This window comes from Stigmatopora argus, chromosome 4, assembly GCF_051989625.1.
Source record: "Stigmatopora argus isolate UIUO_Sarg chromosome 4, RoL_Sarg_1.0, whole genome shotgun sequence".
Lineage (NCBI taxonomy): Eukaryota > Metazoa > Chordata > Actinopteri > Syngnathiformes > Syngnathidae > Stigmatopora > Stigmatopora argus.
In genome coordinates this window covers 15382543-15402344 of record NC_135390.1, presented here as the reverse complement: position 1 = coordinate 15402344, position 19802 = coordinate 15382543, and the positions used below count along the sequence as shown (strand labels likewise).

The 19802-nt window shown below is 40.0% G+C and overlaps 1 protein-coding gene across 4 annotated transcripts in view; it reads right to left on the bottom strand.

Moving 5' to 3' along the window:
* Positions 1–19802, bottom strand: part of cadm4 (cell adhesion molecule 4) — a 146707-nt gene that overhangs the window by 10165 nt on the left and 116740 nt on the right. For all 4 annotated transcript variants that reach the window (XM_077598837.1, XM_077598840.1, XM_077598836.1 and 1 more), the window contains exons 3-6: positions 15281–15568; positions 14617–14778; positions 12884–12974; positions 8059–8231 (exon numbers count right to left, since the gene is read on the bottom strand). In XM_077598837.1, coding sequence (XP_077454963.1) covers positions 8059–8231; positions 12884–12974; positions 14617–14778; positions 15281–15568 — 714 coding nt within the window. The remainder of the gene's footprint in view (positions 1–8058; positions 8232–12883; positions 12975–14616; positions 14779–15280; positions 15569–19802) is intronic.

Here is a 19802-nt window from a genome sequence, read left to right as displayed (position 1 = left end):
AGTACTTTGCTGTCTCTCCTCTCTTTCTCCCACCGGCCCTGAGATCATCAATCTCTTTCTGCACTCCTATCTTGTCAGCGCTAACACTTCTATCCGTCCGCCCTCCTCATTCTCTCCACTCACTATTTCATTCTTAAAAAGAAATGTACACTTTGTCATGTGGATGCAAAAGTGTTTTATGTGGAAATGAATGCGTAATCCCTGAAGTGAAAACTAGATAAGTAAACAGAGTTTGCAAGACAACGTATGTGTGCAAGTTTGACACCACATTGTGAAGGCCGAGGATTAATGATCAAGGTTGTAGCGCTAATTAACTGGACGCTGATTAATTCCTTTAAGCACCGGTGACCTAATCATTTTTCTTTCTCACCATTTACATCGTTTTTTTTTTTACTCTCTCCGTCCTTCGACGTTCCCTCCCCGTCTCTCTTTGGCTTAATTAAGGAGAATGCTCAGCAAGCTGTCGTCCTCTTGGCCACCGCCACACTACCTCGTATTCTTATCCGTTAACGCAGCGTGGCTGCCAATCAGGCACGCAGCCCACGTTAGACTTCCACCGATGAATGTGGTGGCACTTGGGATAATGACGTCTCTCTCAGTATCGCCTCCTTGCAGGAGTGTGCCCGAATACACCGGCATGACATCTTGGATCAGGTGAGCTGAATGGTACACGTCACCTGCAGTTTTCTACTCATCAGTCTCTATTATTTTGCAGCGGTCCCGTTGTTTTGTTGAATGTAAAATCCATTGGTGTCAACCACAACTTTCACATTTAGAACGTACTTTGTTGCTCAGGGGTTTCAAATTTATTTTTGTCATGGGCCACATCGTTTCCTCAACGGCCAATATAACTGTGGACCCATGTCAATATATGCATTAAAAACGTTTCTTAAATAAAGATAATTCACTCTTGTGCTTGAAAGCTTAATTTTGCCATTTTACGTTGATAAAGCAAGTCCTCCTCCAAATTGATTTGTTTCTGTCGATGACAATGAATAAGTTAATGACATTTGGGTGGAAAAAGAGAAACAAATTGAAAAATTAACCAAAATCAAAGAAAGCAATGGTAAAATATTTGTGTTATTTTTTTATGTAAATGATATAGACATCAATTGGATAAAAATCATACATATAAAAAAAGGAAATGTCATCTTCAAACAATGTTGCAAATAAAGAATGTTCACTTAAAACATAATGGTAAAGACATTTTGGCATTAAAAATGTAAAAAAAAAATCACTTAAGAACAACGGCCTGACTCCCGCCCCAACTAATTACTATGATCATCGATATTAAAGTGAAATTCGTTGGGCAATGTCCTTACCGTATTGATGAAATTCTCAATTTTTGATGGCTGTATTTATTCTCATGTTACTCTTCCTTCCCTACAGTTCCACGTTGGATAAAACGGCTCATAGGCCAAGAATTCTATGACAGTTTTCTATCGTATCTCTTTCTGTCTGATGCCTTCAATAAAATAACCCATTGTAATTAGAAAACCATAGTATGACACAATTAATTCTGCCAGCGGCTATCAAGGATTTTTCATGAAATCACGTTTTTTTTCTTCCCCTCCAATCCAATTATCTAGTTGGCTTATTACCACTGGCCAAAGAGACCCGAACTAATTCCAGGTCATGTTGAATTCCTTGCCATATTTTATACTCTTTCATTGCACCCGTCTCCAAATAGCCTTTCCTGCATCTCTGCAGTCTCCGAGGAAGCCGTGTCAAATTAAAATAACAAAAGCAATGCATGCATGGTGACTCCCTGGATGACAACGCTTCAATCCAGAGGGCGTGAGAGGTCAGTAAATACGTTGACAAGCAAGGAGACAATCTCAGTGTTTTCACACCTGTGGGATTTCGTAACGATGTTGCTCATAACACAAAATGAGGGAATAGCTTTTATAAAAAGTGTTTTCTCTATAGCAGGCGAATTGGAAAAGCAATTGGAAGAACAACAAAATGGAACCTCTGTCTTTATACAGAATGCTCACACACTCGTTCGCATGCAGATAAATGCATCGTGCATACAGTAAGTCCATATAATGACTGGCATCTTTCTATTCTCCTTCCTTCTCCCTCCCGCAATTCTCTTCTAATGGCTTTTTATTGGCTTGGCGATTCATCTGAGTGCAGCAGCACTGTTCAATTACATAAAGGAGCCCTTTGGGCTTTCGTCACACAACCAGCACATTCTTTGGTGGCCAGCACACAAACATGCAGCTTCTTATTGAGCATAAACATAAAGAGTCCAATTTTGCCTTTAAAACAGCTGCACAAAACAAAACAACAATTGGTAGTTCGGTCCACACTGCACTCTGTAAATGGCTCTGCTAACTTTGTGTGTGCGGTTGTGTAGGCCTATATTATGTTTTTTTAATTTTATTTTTTTAATAAGTATTTGTCGGGCAGTGTGAGTGTGTTTCCATGTTCACTAGAAGCTTCATTAGGTACACGGGCAGAAACTAATGAGGTCAAATTCAGGAGTGCTCGCTGAAAGTCAGCCTTCAACGTTAATTTTAAAATATGTTTATTATTACAGTTGCAGTTTGCAGTGTCGTAGAACTGTGCTGGATCATTGGGGTGTGTTTCTAGTCGTTTAGCTACCTAAATTAGTGAAATAAAAGCAGAAAATTTGCTTGTATTTCCATTAACCCAGGTGGGAATTGAACATAAATGTTGCAGACTGCTGGCGGGGAAAACGGCGTAAACTACTCCATATTGAATCCATTATTTTAGACAAGATACGCCCACAAAAACAACAGCGGAATACTAGTATATGAATTTGATGACTTTACCTCATTGCCCCCAAATCAATTTTGACAGGTCGTCAATGTCAGTGAATCATAATCACTTACTAATACCAGCCATTCCAGTTGAGATAGATAAGATTAATCTATCATTGTCATTATCAGCAAATGACAAATGAGTTACACACAAAACATTAAATTCAATTCAAGATTAGTGTTGTTGTTCAGTTGTGCAAGAACATATGATGAACCAGGAATGTTTAGCATTTGACTTCTGTCTGTCAGATGCAAAATGGGGGATGGTTGAAAACATGAAAAATGTAATATAACAAGTTTTAGACAGTAAAACAACCATGACAAATATACCGAAGAATAGCAGGGAGAATACAAGATGTCAATTGTTACACAACCACATCTGCCTTTCTCTCCAGACTGTAGGCCAGTTTCTTCCTCTCCATGCACAGTACACCATGGCTCACCTTTTGTTCTCCTTTTGCAAGATTTAATCCCTCATCTTCTCCTCATAAGGTGACAGCGCCACAGGCAGCACCCTATAAATTGGCTGGCGCGTTTCAGCTACAGTTTAGCGCTCTCTGCAGACGGCCACTATTTCACTTTCTCTACGTTTGACATAAAAAAATGAATACAGACGGATATAAGAATGGACCCCCGCATCCTCCCTGTACCTGCGAGCAAAGTCTTTTTCAATTCTTCAAGTCGGTGGTGAACAAACCTCCCCCCTGGGTGCAAAGCCTCCCTCCTTCTCTACCAAGCCCTCGGGTTTCCTATGGGGATTCAACGAATGACATGTGTTAACTTACGTTTGACCTCTATCGTCCTTTCCCCTGCTTCGCTTTTCATCCCCTCTACTTTGCAAGCCCCCCACGCCTTTTTCCTAGAGAGCTTGCCGCTAATGCTAAAGAGATTGAACTGCAGGTGAACCGAGAGCGGGGGGGGCAGACTGCCGACGAGGTGATAAACGCTTGAAAGGCCGTGGGAGGAGTCACGAGAGGAAGAGAAGGTGAAAATGAGGTGAAAAGACACGGCTGGTGGAGTGGTAGAGGGCTTGACGTGAAGTTTAAAGTGAAAATGCATCATCCTTACAACTCTAATGCTCTTTAAGAAGCACTAGACTGGTCAGAATTTGAGCTGTGTTTATAATTAATTGGATTCCACTGTCAACCACTAAAGCAATCAGAATGAAAAACATATTAATTGATGAGTTGCTCGGAAAACACTGTCACACCAAACACATAAGCAATCATATGTTTCTTAAACCCCCCCAATATTATTTCATTTTAAAATATGCCACTCTAAAAATGGGCAGTGACCTAGCCCTTCAACAAGCAGATGCTAGTTCTATTATGACAATCTTCTAGCAGATAAAAGTTTCTAAATTAACAATACCACCCCACAAAACAAACCTAAAATCAGTTTGCCTCAAGTCAAGTATAATAAAACAAGTGCCAATGCTTGTTGCATTATACATACTATGCCTTCAAACATTTCTGGAACATGGATTCATGCCCTCTTCATTAATTTCACAGAGAAAAGACAATTGAAAATATAAAGTCTCATCTCAACACGCCTGTCAAAACACAGTGTGCCATTTTAAGGAAGGTATTGTAATCTTCAATCAAGGCACTGCCATATTTTGCAAAGCCTTGCACCTTTTCAGCAGCTACTGCCCCCTTTAGACACAGGAGTAAAAATTACCTCCTCTGTAGTAAGTCACTTCATTGCATTATTCTGTATTCATGCAATAAGGATTTCAATAAGAGCATTATTGTGGCATGAGGCAATTTCACATATGGTCATTTTTGTTAATCCACACCACATTTCATCAAGAAAGCGGAAAAATGTTTGCCTTTCACACTGACTCTTCACAGTGAGCTAGCAGGTATTTTTTTCTTCTGCATTCTGGCTGATTTCTTGTTTATGCTCCCATAAATGATGAGCAGTGGCTCCCGGTTGTGTGTAAATCTCACCCTTTAATTTACAGCTATTGGACTCTGTAGGCTATAGCTATCTTATTTCACAATTTTACGACTTTCCGAACACAGAGTCCTCTCAGACCTTCTCGGCCAAGCTGAAGAGGACCGGAGGGATTTGGGCAAAGAGTTGTAACTTTTAGTGCAGCATCCAATAGGAGAACCCTTCCTTCATTCAGTGCACCTTGTTAACACTTTCCACGTTTTTCACCCCCATACCTGCTCCCTTGAGGCCTAGAGGCTTCTGCTCTTATATTCTTCTTTTTTTTCCACGGCAGATGGTCTCAGTCTTTACAAGTGTGGGATAAAACTGCTCATCTCGAACCCATTTGATTCCCGCTTCGGTGCCCTCAGCCAAGGACAAGAAACCTCAAAGATGCACAAGCCAGACGTTGTAAAATGAACACCCTTCCCTTGCCCTCCTTAAAGAAGCTTTTAGAATGTGGAGGACTACCTTGGCCAAAGGAGATGCTCTTTCTCCCTGAGTTTGACTGAACTCACTTTTTCTATCAGCTTTTCTCATTACAAAAATGCAGTATTAATCAGAGTGTCGCGTTTTGACTAATGATTGAAATCACAATCTTATCTGGTAATGAAAGCAAATGAGTAATTTAGCTCCTCTTTAAGGACCTACTACGCAAATATATTTACACAGCGTGACATGGAGAGCCAAATAGCTGTTGGAGGTGGTAATAAAAAATCAAATTATTTCAATAATTGACTTGTGTGTTTTCAGTGTTTTGTTTTCAACTGCACATTGTTACTGCTCTGGGTGTAGTAAGGAAGGTCAATTTTGCCTGTCAACAACAGAAAATGCAGATTTATGACATTGAAAACGATTGCATTAAAACATCCTACTAAAATGATGATTCTTTTTAATTATAAATGTGTGACTTTCTCTAAAAACATGAACAATGCCTCAGTGCTATGTACTGTATAGAATATATAAGAACAATATAAAATGTGAAAAATGCTGGGGGGGAAAATAATCATTCCCATGTGGTTGATATATTTGTTTTATTTTCAATGTTGACTGATGAGATTTAGCACCACAGGCTACAGAACATCAGATTCATGAGTCAACAAGATTTATGTTTTTCATTTATTAATTTCTAAAAAATGCATTTGACCCTGTGTGTTACATTACCTGTACTGACTTGCGGGGAAATTGAGAGTGACTTTTCAGTCTCATTTGGAATTGTACAACGACGCTATGAAACCATTAAAGACGCGGTGTGATGTCTAATGGCTGACCTGAACTGGAGGAATTGCAGTTTACATCATTTATTTGACAATATGGCTGTAGAATTTGTGGCTCAAATTCAAATGAACTACAATAAGCTCTCACAGGAAGAATGATAAAATGAAGGGGAGGGAAAAAATAGCGTAAAGCAACCAAAAAAAAAGAAAAACGCGAATGAGCAGAGAGGTTGTGATGTGGATCAAAGCTCAGAATGTCTAACCTTCTCGGGTGAGAGAAGAGAGGTTAGCGTGAAAGTGTTTTGAGGCGGCACCTTTCATCTTGCCACTGTTGCCCCCCTCGACGCCAATGGAAGTCCTTTATAATATGTGCTGTTTGATGGCGAACAAGAATGTACTGAAACTGTGTGTGGGTGTGTATGTGGGCATGATAGGTAGAGGAGAAAAGGGCACCAACCCACAGATGTTACTCAAGGCTCTTATGCTTTTATACACCTAGAGTAGATTCCAACTTCTATGAATGTGTGTCAAGTGCTGCAAAGAGTGTGGGGACACAGCCAGCAAACAGAAGGCAGGGCAGCTACGAAGGGGCGTCGCAAGAAATGGCCTGTCCTTCGTCAAATGTACGTACATGCCACTGGTTGCGAGGCAGATTACACAGACGTCACTCATTAAAATCAAACAATCGCAACTACCCCACATGTGGGGCAGAAATCCATGCGGGGTCGTTTGGTCGCCGTCTTTTGGTCGTCGTCTTTTGGTCGCCGTCTTTTGGTCGCCGTCTTTTGGTCGCCGGACTTTTGGTCGCCGGACTTTTGGTCGGGGTCTTTTGGTCGGGGTCTTTTGGTCGCCCGGACCCAAACAACGGGCGACCAAAAGACCGGCGACAAAACAAGGTAAAACAACACGGTCTACGCATCAATAAAAGCCAACAATGGCCATGAGCAATGATTTAAATGGTAATTATCAATAACCTTCCGGGCGACCAAAAGACCGGCGACCAAACGACCGAGTACCCAGAAATCAGTGAGACCTCAGAGTGTTTTGCTTTTTCTTTCTTTGGAGTTGAAACACCAGACATGTACGGTAAAAGAACAGGAAGGACCAAATAAATAGTTATAAAATATTAATTGCAATACTCCATGAGCATCTTAGTAGTGTCGTAGCAGAAAACATTTAAAGAAGGTACTTTTCGCTGCATGTTTTTTTTTTTTAAACAAAGAGGTTAATGAAACTTCAGGGACAGAGAGTGAGGGTATTCAAATTCTTATGGAGCACAGATGTATTTGAACTTCCAGAGGATTGTTTCCAATCTCCAGGCTACAACCTCACTGAACGTATGTATTTGAACATCGCCCACAGCTCTGCATTAAATACTAAATAGTGGAATAGAAGGAAAAACATGCCATCTGTTGAGGTCCCGAAAAGAATGCAGAGTTGCTACCAAGTAACAGTAATAGGCACCAAACACATGCTTGTCAAACTGCTGTCTCCTTTGTAAAAATCCAAAAGTGCTTACTCACTTGTTTCTACTTTTTTTCACCTACAGGTTAGCAATTTAAAAGTCGCAAGACTCTCTTTCTTGAATAACAAGAAAACGACAGGCAATGTTGCACGCATCAACATATCTTCCCTTTAAGCATCACCGCGACGCTGTCTATTCAGGTCAGCCCTCATAAAGAATTTAGTCAGTGGTGTATCTTTGAAAACTTCTGAAATCTTATCCTCCAAAATCAGCATCCTCTCTCTGACAGACAGATGTTTTGTTGCTGTCATTACACTCATAACAGACTTGCTAATGTGAACCTATTTTTGCACTTTTTTTGTCTTTTGATTCCTGTTTGGTGCCTTTACTTTGTATAAAATAAAACAGGTACTAAGACAAAAAAGGAGAGCTGGAAAAATGATTTTCTCGTATGTATTTGTTCAATATGTTCCACATGAGGTTCATGCTGTGGGATAAATTGAGCAAATAAGACTTTAAAAAGGAGTCAGCATTTTTACGTGTCTGTTATTGCATTGAAAAAAAACACCGGCTAAAGATTAAAATTGTAGAGACGGTAGCAATTTGTGTTCAGACTGAACATGTAAGCGCAATAAAATGGCAGACTCACCGTAGACCAGCAGGGTGTAGTGATCGGCAGCTCGCCCGTAATTGTTCTGTGCCTGACACAGGTATGTGCCATTATGCGACTGGCTCAGGCGGGAAATCTGAAAGGTGGGCCCAGAGATCTCGGCTCGCTCGGGTAAGGTGTCATTGATCTTGGACCACTGGATGGCTCTTGGCCTGCATGGGCAGAGAGGAGACTCATTGTAGTTTGCTTCAGTTTGGAAATAAATTGGTTGACAGCATTTGAATAGAGGTTCTCTGCAGTGTTGCCTTCAAGGTAGCTAATGTTTTTTTATTATCTTTATAAATACATTAACTACAAAGTACAATGTGCTTATTTGGTTAATATTTATTTTTATTTCTTTTATATCTTTTGTTGTATTTTACCTTGCGGGTTAATTTAATTTCTCTTTGTATAACCAGTTATCAAGGATTTTCAAAGAAATAGTCATGTTAACCAGAAACAATTTTCAATTATGTCTTTTTTACCCTGAAGGGGGTGCTTCTTTTTTATTTTTTATTTTTTTATTTATATTCACACCTTTCCAAAAGATGATACTTTATTCCATCCTTTAAAAAAAATATATATGTATATATATATATATATATATATATATATATATATATATATATATATATATATATATATATATATATATATATATATATATATATATATATAAAGAAAAATACAAAATATTTACAGCATTCTGTCAGTTTTGGGGATGGATTTATTGTCCAACATGTGGGTTGCTAACATTTTAAACTCACTTGCTGTAGTTGTTCATAGCACATTTATTATAAAGAGAACTGCTTAGCCCCTTTGAATTTATCTGCCAACCAATACAGAAGCACCCAAATCGTCTCTCAGATTAACAGCATTAAAGATGATCACACATAGTTGTCTGGGTGAAAGGCACAGCCACATAGAAATTGGCATTTACGGCTGAGTTCTGTGCGATGGATAGACACACAAATAAATCTAAACACGTACACATGTACACACAGGAGGTGTGAGGATTACAGTGACACCCCGCTGAACAAAGCTGTGTCTGGCTGTGTATCATGGCTTGTGCTTGCAAGCACAGATGCCAGCCACAACCCATCCAAAGCTCCAGTCCCTGGCAAAGTTTAATTCAACTTTCTGATTTGGGCATACAACCGCACACATGGAAAAAAAATCCAACAACTTTTTGTTCTATTCATTCTTGTCATCCGAATTGCACAGTCCGAGTCCGCTCACCAAAAGCGTGACCGGACGTTTGGTCGAAAGACGTTTGGTCGACCGGACGTTTGGTAGAACGGACGTTTGGTAGAACGGACGTTTGGTAGAACGGACGTTTGGTAGAACGGACGTTTGGTAGAACGGGTTCGCATTTTAACATTGGATGAATAGGGATTTAATGACTATTATTTAACATTGAGTGAATAGGGTTAAACAAATGAAAGTCTCGTGACTCAAACCTCTGGACTCGCGAACCCGGCGACCAAACGTCCGTTCTACCAAACGTCCGGGCGACCAAACGTCTCGCGAACCCGGGGACCAAACATTCGGTCGACCGAACGTCCGGTCGACCGAACGTCCGGTCGACCAAACGTCCGGGGACCAAACGTCCGGGGACCAAACGTCCGGGACCAAACGTCCGAGTACCCACCAAAAGTAATAGACGAGACATAACATCATGGTCCTCATCTAATTCCTCTACCCGTAATTGGTCTTTAAAGCTTGATAGCTATTGAACACGGTGTCGCTGAAGACTGAAACGTGGGTACGTGACAGAAGTCCACAGGGACCAGGAGGGCCATCACACAGACCGCGCGTCCCTGACCATGCATTTCAAAGCTTTAGAAGAGGCTTAAGTCAAAATGCCTCTCGCAAATGGTGGTGTGCCCTGGGGGGCAGGGGTGGCACAAGTAAGCTTCCTCTTTAGATATTTAGAGCGTCACCGTAGCATCAACAGGCCTCCTGCAAGCTGTCCACTCTCAGTGTGGGTGTTATAAATGCAAAGGATTCTCAAATGGCAGTTTGCACATTTTCTGTTAAGTGCCAAAGATTTTGCATGTAATCTGTTGTGTTATAATGATTACCAGTTTTTAGACGACAGGTGTCAAAGTGCCGGCCCGGGGGCCAAATCCGGTCCGCCGCATCTTTTTGTGCGGCCCGAGAAAGTAAATCATGAGTGCCGACTTTCTGTTTTAGGATCAAACCCAATTGATCATAGATGTACATTACATTTCCTGATTTTCCCCTTTTTAAAATCAATCATTGCAATTTTTTTTCTTTTGTGTTTTTAGTTCAAAAAGCATTTTCTAAAAATCTAAAAAAAAAAACCAATATTTTCCGTTTTCCACTTTAAACAAATATTTTGTTTCCATTTGAAATAAAAAACATGATTAAAAGACATTTTCCAATACTAAGAAAAAAAGCTCAAATAAACATTGTTTTAGATCTATAAAAACTGACTATTTAGGGCTTTTGATCCAGTTCTTTTAATCCAATTTAAAAAAAAAATAAAAAAAATCTAGATAGTAGATCTAAGATGGTCCGGCCCACATGAAATGGCGTTGACGTTAATGCAGCCCGCGAACCAACCTGAGTTTGACACCACTGTTTAAGACAGTGTTGTCAAGAGTGCCGTCCGGTATGGTATGCTTAAGACATTTGCAGCCCAAATTGTCTTAAAAATGAGACGAGGAATCCACTTTCAAATGGCGTATGCCTTATTTGTCGAGATCTTGAAGTCAATTTTCTCTTTATACCCAAGAATCTCAGTGTGGGTCTGTGATACTTAAAAGAAAGGTTTTCTAAGATGCTTTTGTTATCGAGGGCAAGAGCTTCAAATACAAGGAAAGATCAAATCAAGTCTGTCAACTTCATGTCAATCCCTTTCAGAATATTGGGAGAAACTCTGTACTGAACACTACTGCATTTTATTTTTTGCACAATTATGACAAACATTTACAGTGTAAATTGAAACCTTCATTGGTTGTCATGTATTTCTCTTGCACAAATATATCTTCAGTAATAAATATAATATTGTGTGTACATAACATGATGAGGTCATTAATAAATATTTATGAGGTTCTTAAACAGGCTCTCAGAAATAATATCTATCTATCTACTGTCGGGGAATTAAACACCACTTAACGGCTGTGGGATTGAAGAATGACATTGTTTACTCAACATGCTGTTTACACTTCTTCAAGTGGTGTTTTATCTCATGTACAAAAGTGTAAATCGTCCTTGAGGCAGTTGGTACGGGAACACGTCTCTTAACAATCAAACCAAGTTAGTCATTTTGACCTTACTCTCATCTCCTCAAATAAGAGTGGGTGGAGTGAGTATACGACCCTTGATAAAATGAGTTTGACACCCTTCCTCTACGGGGATTGCAAGATTATGAAAGTAATCCGTTCTAGTATGAACATTTACATGCAGCAAATACGGACAGAAGTAGGAGCACAACAGTAAGAATTTAAGCGGTGTGCGCTTGGCTCTATTGGAATATTAAAGGATGAGGCATTAGTGAATTTGAGTGTCACAACTAGTTCACTAGGTGTGGGTTTCACATAAATCAGGAATTCCCTAATGGTGCTTTGGCATGATGTTGCTGGCTTGGTATACATTGTGTAACTGAACATTCAAAATAAATAAATTAAAAAACAGTCTTTTAAATCATTGACAGGTGGAAAGATAATTACTTATAAAATAATAATAATAAAAAAACATACATTGGGCCGCAGTGCAAGGGAAGCGAGACCATACTGGGCAGGCTTAAGAGCTTTAAATAACAGTCTTTCCTAGACAGGGGAAAATGAGCTTTGACTATGACTGCTGTTATTATCTCATCTCAGACACAGGCACGTCCATATCATGTCTTTATTTACACTCAAGGAACACCTCAAGCGTCTTTGTCGAAGGTAATAAACTCTGGATCGGAATGCTTTGATTAATTCATCACTAATGAATGTCACGTAAACATGTTTCGACGCATTCCATAACAGTAAAGCAGTAATAACAATGGTGGAGTGTGTTTTACTGAGACTTTTAAAGAAATCAATTTGAAGAATATTGCACACTTTAGCGCTACGTTAACAGATGTTCCAGCACGAATGTGTGTGAGTGTGTGTGTGTGTGTGTGTGTGTGTGTGTGTGTGTGTGTGTACAACTCCCTGTCTTAAAGACTTAGTTGTTTAACTCTGGGTCAAAGGTGGGAGGGACCAAATGATTGTGTGTATGCGGTGGGGGAACTGTCACTGATAATTTTTGCAAATCAATATGATGAATGCAGACTCTCGTGCACTACGGAGAATGTGTATAACAATATTTAACAGAAATGCATGATATTTGAGTAGTATCATGCATGCGCACCAATGTCCGATGATTTAATTATGATGTTTATGACATAACAGCCTTGAACATGTTGAACGCAAGTCAAGTAACACTAAGTGTAATTAGCTAGCAATTAAAATGCATGAAATATAAAGGAACCTTGATAGTATTTTCTCAGTGAATTAATCTTTACTAGGTATAATTATACGTGAGGATAATTAGAGATGTTAAAGGTTCGCAACTACTTCGTTGTAACATTTTTTCTATTTTGGAACCTATCTCAGCAGACCTCCAGTTGAGGTCAAACTGTCACCCAGAATGATAAAGAATTTAAATATTAATATAATTTTGGTGCTCAAAACAGGCTTTGTCCTTTGAAGAATTTTAGCAGAAGGTTTCTCTACTTGCCCATAAATACCACCATGGGCAGTAACTCCATTATCTCGGGACGTACGTCGAGTATACTTTGAAGTAGTGCAACACAAAGTGGACTTACAGAGGGTTGGCGACGACGGAGCAGGAGAGAACCAGCGAGTCGCCTTCTCGCAAAATGCCAGGAGGAGGGCTGATCCTCACGGTCGGTGCAACTGCGACCAAAGAGCGGGAGAGAAAATAAATCCATAGAAGTGAGTACAAGGCAAAAAAAAAAAAAAAAAAAAATTGGCTTGTGCCGTATTTGACATCAATTTTCAAGGTAATGGCTTAAGAAGAAACATGCAGAGATGTTTGGGTAGGTCCAGTCAGTATGATCTACAAACATGATTTAGCAACACCCAAAACACATACATCACTGGCAAGTAATTGCTAAATTAAAAGATAACTTCTATAGTTGTAATTTAGATTTTCCTTCTAAAGTGGGCTTGTCTCAATTCCCCTGTATGAGTTCCATACCAAAATTGTTTTCTTCTTTGTTTTCTTACCATTTCTACTAAATATAATTATACATTTCAAGAAATATGTTATGCAAAAGCCGCCCGGTGAGCAAGTGATTAGCGCGTCGCCCTCACACTGAACACACTTGAACACTCTAAATCACATGTGTCAAAGTGGCAGCCCGGGGGCCAAATCTGGCCCGCCCCATCATTTTGTGTGGTCCAGGAAAGTAAATCATGAGTGCCGACTTTCTGTTTTAGGATCAAATTAAAATGAAGAGTATAGATGTATATTAAATTTCCTGATTTTCCCACTTTTAAATCAATTGTAATTTTTAATCATTTTTTTCTGTTTTTAGTTCAAAAATCATTTTGTAAAATCTAAAAATATATATAAAAAGCTAAAATAAACATTGTTTTAGATCTATCCAAAACTGAATATTCAGGTCTTTTAATCCATTTATACAAAAAAAATCGAAATATTATATCTAAAATGATCCGGCCCACATGAGATCTGGTCACCATGAATGTGGCCCGCCAACCAAACTGGGTTTGACACCCCTGCTCTAAATAGTTGTCTGGGATAGGTTCCAGCACCCCACGCAACCCTTGTGAGGATAAGCGGTACCGAAAATGAATGAATGATTGGCATTTGTGCCTCTGGTTCATCACAACAAGTGCAATAAATATCAAACTAAAGAAAACTGTCAAACAGTGCTCATGAAAAATGCAAATTTTGCCAGGCATTCAGCATTTGTAAACACAGATATAGAATTTGTCCCGATATAATGAAAGCATCAGTGATTATTTAAGAGCAATTATTGATTGCATTAAGTTCTCAGTCTCAACCACAGGGGAAATGGCGCATAACACTAATCACTGGACCGGGCGGCCGAACTAGGCCGCAGGCGATCTGCTTGACAACATTTGTATGTATTGGCTTTTAATGAGGGTGGCTTCAGTGGTGAATATCAGTCAGCTCAAATCCTCCATGGCGTATAAACAAGCTCCATTCTAACAATAAAAAATGAGCCTTCCAATTCCTGACACAAATTAACGCCGGTGCTAAAAGCCTTCAACACGCAGCGCTGTCCTCCTGTTGCAAATGGAATAATCTATGTTTTTAATCATTCAGAACGGAGAAATGATGATGATGATGACTCATGTTTGAATTTGGAATAAAAGTTGTTTGTGCGTGCATATCTGTGTGAAAGTAAATGCTTTGTTTCAGGAAAAACCTCAAAAAGGGAACACTTCTACAGTCTATAAGAGCATTATGTGCAAATTAATCCTCAATCCCCAGGCCTAATAACAATTATTTAATGAATGTAAGCATAACAAAAGTCCTGATACCCACAGAACACATCCAGGCGGTAGTGTCTGATCCTCTTTTGGTTTCCCAGTGCCGGGTGGAAGGCTTCGCAGCTCAATGCCGCTCCGTTGTCCTTCCTCTCGACGGGGATACGGATGGTGCTCGATACGCTAACGGTCTTGCCGTTGTCTTGCTGGGAGACGACACCTGCCAGAATGGAGGTAGAAAGAGAAGATGAGATGACGTGAGGTAAAAAGAAGAAGAAGCAGAAGTGGTCGTGAGTGACGGATGAGTTTTAAAGGGGAGCAGCGGGTCGGAACAGTAGAGTGGTTGAGCATAAGTACACTGAAGAAATAGAAAAGAGGAGCATGGTCAAGCATTTAGATTTTTAAAGGGAATTATGAAGGACAGTATACATATGATGTGACCTAACAATAAGTGAAAAAGATAAGATCGAAATGTATTAAACATATCTTGAAGTAGACGACCATTCCACAAAATGAATTGCTGCACAGAAAATTGCAAGGCAACATAATGTGGGTATGTAAAGCAATATAAGGCGACGAACATAATGTAAGAAAGCACTATTAAAAATGTAAATTGCATTCAATATGAATCTTTTTCTGATTACTACATGTTTCCTTAGTTTATGTTACACTATGTAATATTCTAACTACACATTAGAGCATTTGTGACACCATCATTGTACCTGGAATTTCTCGGCCATTACGCATCCAACGCAGGGTTGCGGCAGGTTTGCTGCGTGCTGACACGCAGCTGAGCTCCGCTTCGGCGCCCTCCACGGCCTCTTGTTTCACCTCCACAATAGGCGTCTCTGGTGGAACCAGGACGGCCAACGTGGCCACCTGGTGGTGCGTGGCGTCCGTGTAGAGCTGGCAGAAGTAGCCGCCCTCGTCAGAGACACTCACGTTGGTCAGTGTAATGCGCACTAGTCGTGGTGTGAAAAGGACCATCTGGAAGCGGTCGTCCTTGAGGGCTAGGGGTGAAAAAAGACACAATCCTCATCAATATTATTGCATATATTAATATCATTATTGTATCTCATTTTGATTTGATTCACTTGAATACTAAAAGCATGAAATAAAAAAAGCAAGGGTTACGTATTATCTAAACAAAAACTATGATGAACAGACAGGTGAAGCCATTTTCAACCCTGAGTTGCTAGATTAAATTCCTCACATCCATTCAAATCCCTATCAAAAGTTGACCTCTCAAAGTTTGTACTGTTGTGAAAAGTTGAGCAAGGACTTTGTAAAAGGAGCCCATTGTGTTACTGTAAAAGACCACACAAAATATCCCTATTCATCCATTCTTCATCCAAGAACATCTAATTAGCGTCTCCATTTGATTTTGTTTGTCTGCGGTCGATATTTTTGGAAAAACTGTGCAACTTTTCTACAGGATTCGACACCTTTTCAGGAAATTAGAAGCAGGTTAAACCACAGCATTGAACATAGCACAATAGATGATGTTCAAAAGACGAAGCAGCAACAAAAGAAAATTAGAGACAGCAAATATGCAGCAATTTTGTTTTTGTTAGCTGAGACGACAAGAGAGGTGGCGGGTAACAAAGGCAACCAACAATGCGGCATCGGCTCGATGTCTATAGATTCTTGTAAATACCCTGGGGAGAGACTTGATATTGACGCCTCTATTTTGCCGCCTTTTCTTTGTTTCAGCTTTGTCGCCCAGGGGGACAGCGTCTCCTAATGCACCGTTGGCAGGCCTTCTTGCAGCCTCATTCGTCCCAACACTGCGATGGAGATATTGGTTTTTGTTGTGCGCGGGAGAGGCTAGATGATAAACTAATAAAGCTATGTAATGTGGCAGGTGAAAGGGAGGAAACTAATACACAGAAGGAGGAAACAGGGGAGGCGGCGAGGATGTATGTTTAAAGCCCAATTTATACCAAGCAGTGCAGTTCAGCTGGGTATGCAATTTCCATTCTCAAAGTTATAATGCACTCCTACGGTACTCGGACGTTTCGTCGAAAGCCGTTTGGTCCCCGGACGTTTGGTCGACCGGACGTTTGGTAGAACGGACGTTTGGTAGAACGGACGTTTGGTAGAACGGACGTTTGGTAGAACGGACGTTTGGTAGAACGGACGTTTTGGCGCCGGGTTGTTACTGTTGAAAACAGCTCTCAAAATTATAATCATGAGAGAGTGAGTTTAATATCTAAATATGTACTATCAAAATATCAACAATAAACTCCCTGTCATAATTTGACAGCGAGCGAACCTGGCGACCAAACATCCGTTCTACCAATGGTCCGTTCCACCAAACGTCCGTTCTACCAAACATCCGTTCCACCAAACGTCCGTTCTACCAAACGTCCGTTCCACCAAATGTCCGTTCTACCAAATGTCCGTTCCACCAAACGTCCGTTCCACCAAACGTCCGTTCTACCAAACGTCTTTCGACGAAATGTCCGGTCACGCTCCTAGGATAGTCCAACCTGCTGTCATAATACTGTGTTGCACTAATACATGCTCATTCATTTCATGATGCAAATCTGCATTACTTTCTGACAAGGGGATTTTTTTTTCCTGGTTACAGACAACAACAATTGCTTGATAATTTACACTTACAGAATGGAATTTGACAGAAGGAACAGACGGACTTTTTTTTTTGGCCTATAAATGTAGTCAGCCAAATGGCAAAAAGGAAGAAACCAAATGCAGGACATCAAAATTAATGTGTCGGGCACAGCATTCGGCATCCTGCCTCCATTCCTCTCAGTGGAGACACGTCGGAAAAGGGGTTGATATTTTTTATACCAACATAGCTTCAACTTGATGGCTTGGTGGACACATGGCAGTTGTTAGAGAACAGTCCTCATCTCTATAGTAAATGGCAACTAAATGTCACATTCCCCGCCTGAGTCCAAGTCCGTCTTTATGGTCTGGCCTCATTTGCATACTGAGTAGCGTCCATTTGGTCAGCTCCGCCATTCATGTTGCAACTGTCTGCTTTACTTTCTCATAAAAAAAGAAAGAAAAATCCAATCACCATGGCCACTGGTTGGTGGTTTGCTTGTGAAATAGAGGGTCTAATTTAATGCTTGCATTTGGACAGTTAAACACACTCAGCAGGCCACAGGGTAACGTGGCAGATGGACGGATGTAAGAATCTAACATTGAGTGATGGACTCGTTCATCTTAACAGATGTCCTTCACGTTGCCAGCAAAATTCCCCAATGAGCTTCGTAAATTTTCATGTATAACCCAAACATCGGGATCATTTTCTGTCACTCCCTCATTATCCATTCCCTCACCACACTTGGCTGACTTGCAGTTCTCGTCTTCAGTCCATCACAACCCTTCCCAGCTCTGATTAGGCATTACCTACCCGCCATCTAATCTTCCCGATGGCCCAGGGTCCATACCCCATTTGAGTGAAAGTACCTCTCTTTAAGTACCGTATTTTCCACACTGTATGGCGCAACTGAAATACTTAAATTTTCTCAATGCGCCTTGTATATGGATCAATATTGGTTAATAATTGTATGAAATTCCCTTTAGCATGGCTCCATCTAGTTGATGTATAACACAATTCCTAACCACCATTGCTATTACTACTACTACCACCACTACTACTACCACCACTACCACCACTACCACTACTACCACCACTACCACTACCACCACCACCACTACCACCACTACCACTACTACCACTACCACCACTACCACCACTACCACCACTACCACTACCACCACTACCACCACTACCACCACCACCACTACCATCACTACTACCACTACTACCACTACTACCACTACAATTACTACCACCACCACTATATATATGAAACACATTTTTAAGGCCATTCATTGAAGGTGCTCCTTAAAATCCAGTGAGCTTTTTAGTCCAGAAAATACAGTTGCAGAAAGTACAGTCAGGTGCTCGCGGTGAAGTTGAGGTTTTCACCTTAACTACCTCAGTTTGAAGTGATGACGTAGATGTCGTATTGCGAAAGTGGGACGTCACCTATTAAATAGTCAAAGCCACTCTTCCAACACGTGTAATCACTCAAGATTACTGGAGGCGAGAAATGTCCGTTTAAGCCCCCTTCGTCAGAGGGTTTAACGTCTGGCATTAGTTTTCGCTTGTGGTGAGTATTCACGATTAATTCACTTAACCGCCGCATTACCGGCAAAGGGTGTCTGTCTCCTTAGTTGAACGAACACACTAAAAACACTTGAATGAGACAGAGAGCTAGGGACCATGAATATTCAAGGAGTCTGAGAGTTAATGCACTGTAATTTATTAAAAACTGAAGTAGTTTTAACGGTTAAAAACTCACTAACAACTTCACAATGACGACAAATTACGTCTTTCGCAGGCCATCAGTGCACTCTGTATGTTGTGGTGTTGTTTTATAGTTGTTTTTGCACAGTGATGTAGGTGGAAAAAATAGTCTGGATCTAATTTAAATAATATCAAATACAATTTCACACCAAATTAATTCTAATTTAAATTATGACCAGCATGCAAGAGTAATTGCTGGGTTTAGTTAGTATAGGTTCCATTCCACACATTACTCAAATAATGACGACCACTGTAGAAAGTAGATAGATTCATGTCCCGATGATTACTCATTTCATATTTTAAACTACATTCAAGTATAAACCTTTAAATGGTTTAACAAGGACATCAATATTGGACCCTTTAACCAAAAACAAAAAAAGCAAATGAAAAGGTCATAATAAAAAGCGATATACTGTGTACCTTGTATAATACACACAATTGAAGAAATTAATTCCATTTTAGACAACAACTGTTGCCACCATTAAAGTGGAGCAGTGTGAGAATAAATTACTGCTTTTGACCATATGGACGACACTGAGTCTTACAATCACAGTTACCATTCACTGGGCTCTGGTTCTGTCATACGTAACAGAAGTAAAATAATTAAGTAAAATAATAAATTGCTCATTTTCTATGCCGAATTTTTCTTTGTGACTCCCTTTGTTTTCAATTGCCACACAAACGTACTTTGAAGTGGGCTGTTTTTTGTTCATTGTCTTACACTATGAAGATGGATGCCTTTTTAGTAAACTACTGCTATTACCGAGTCTTTGACTCCTTCCTATCTCTGTTAAACATTATTCACATTCATTTAATTTATTTAATGCTTAAGGACATTTTTTTTCTCATTGGTATTTTTCTTTTTACTATTAAAGCATGTAACCTGCAAGCCAAAT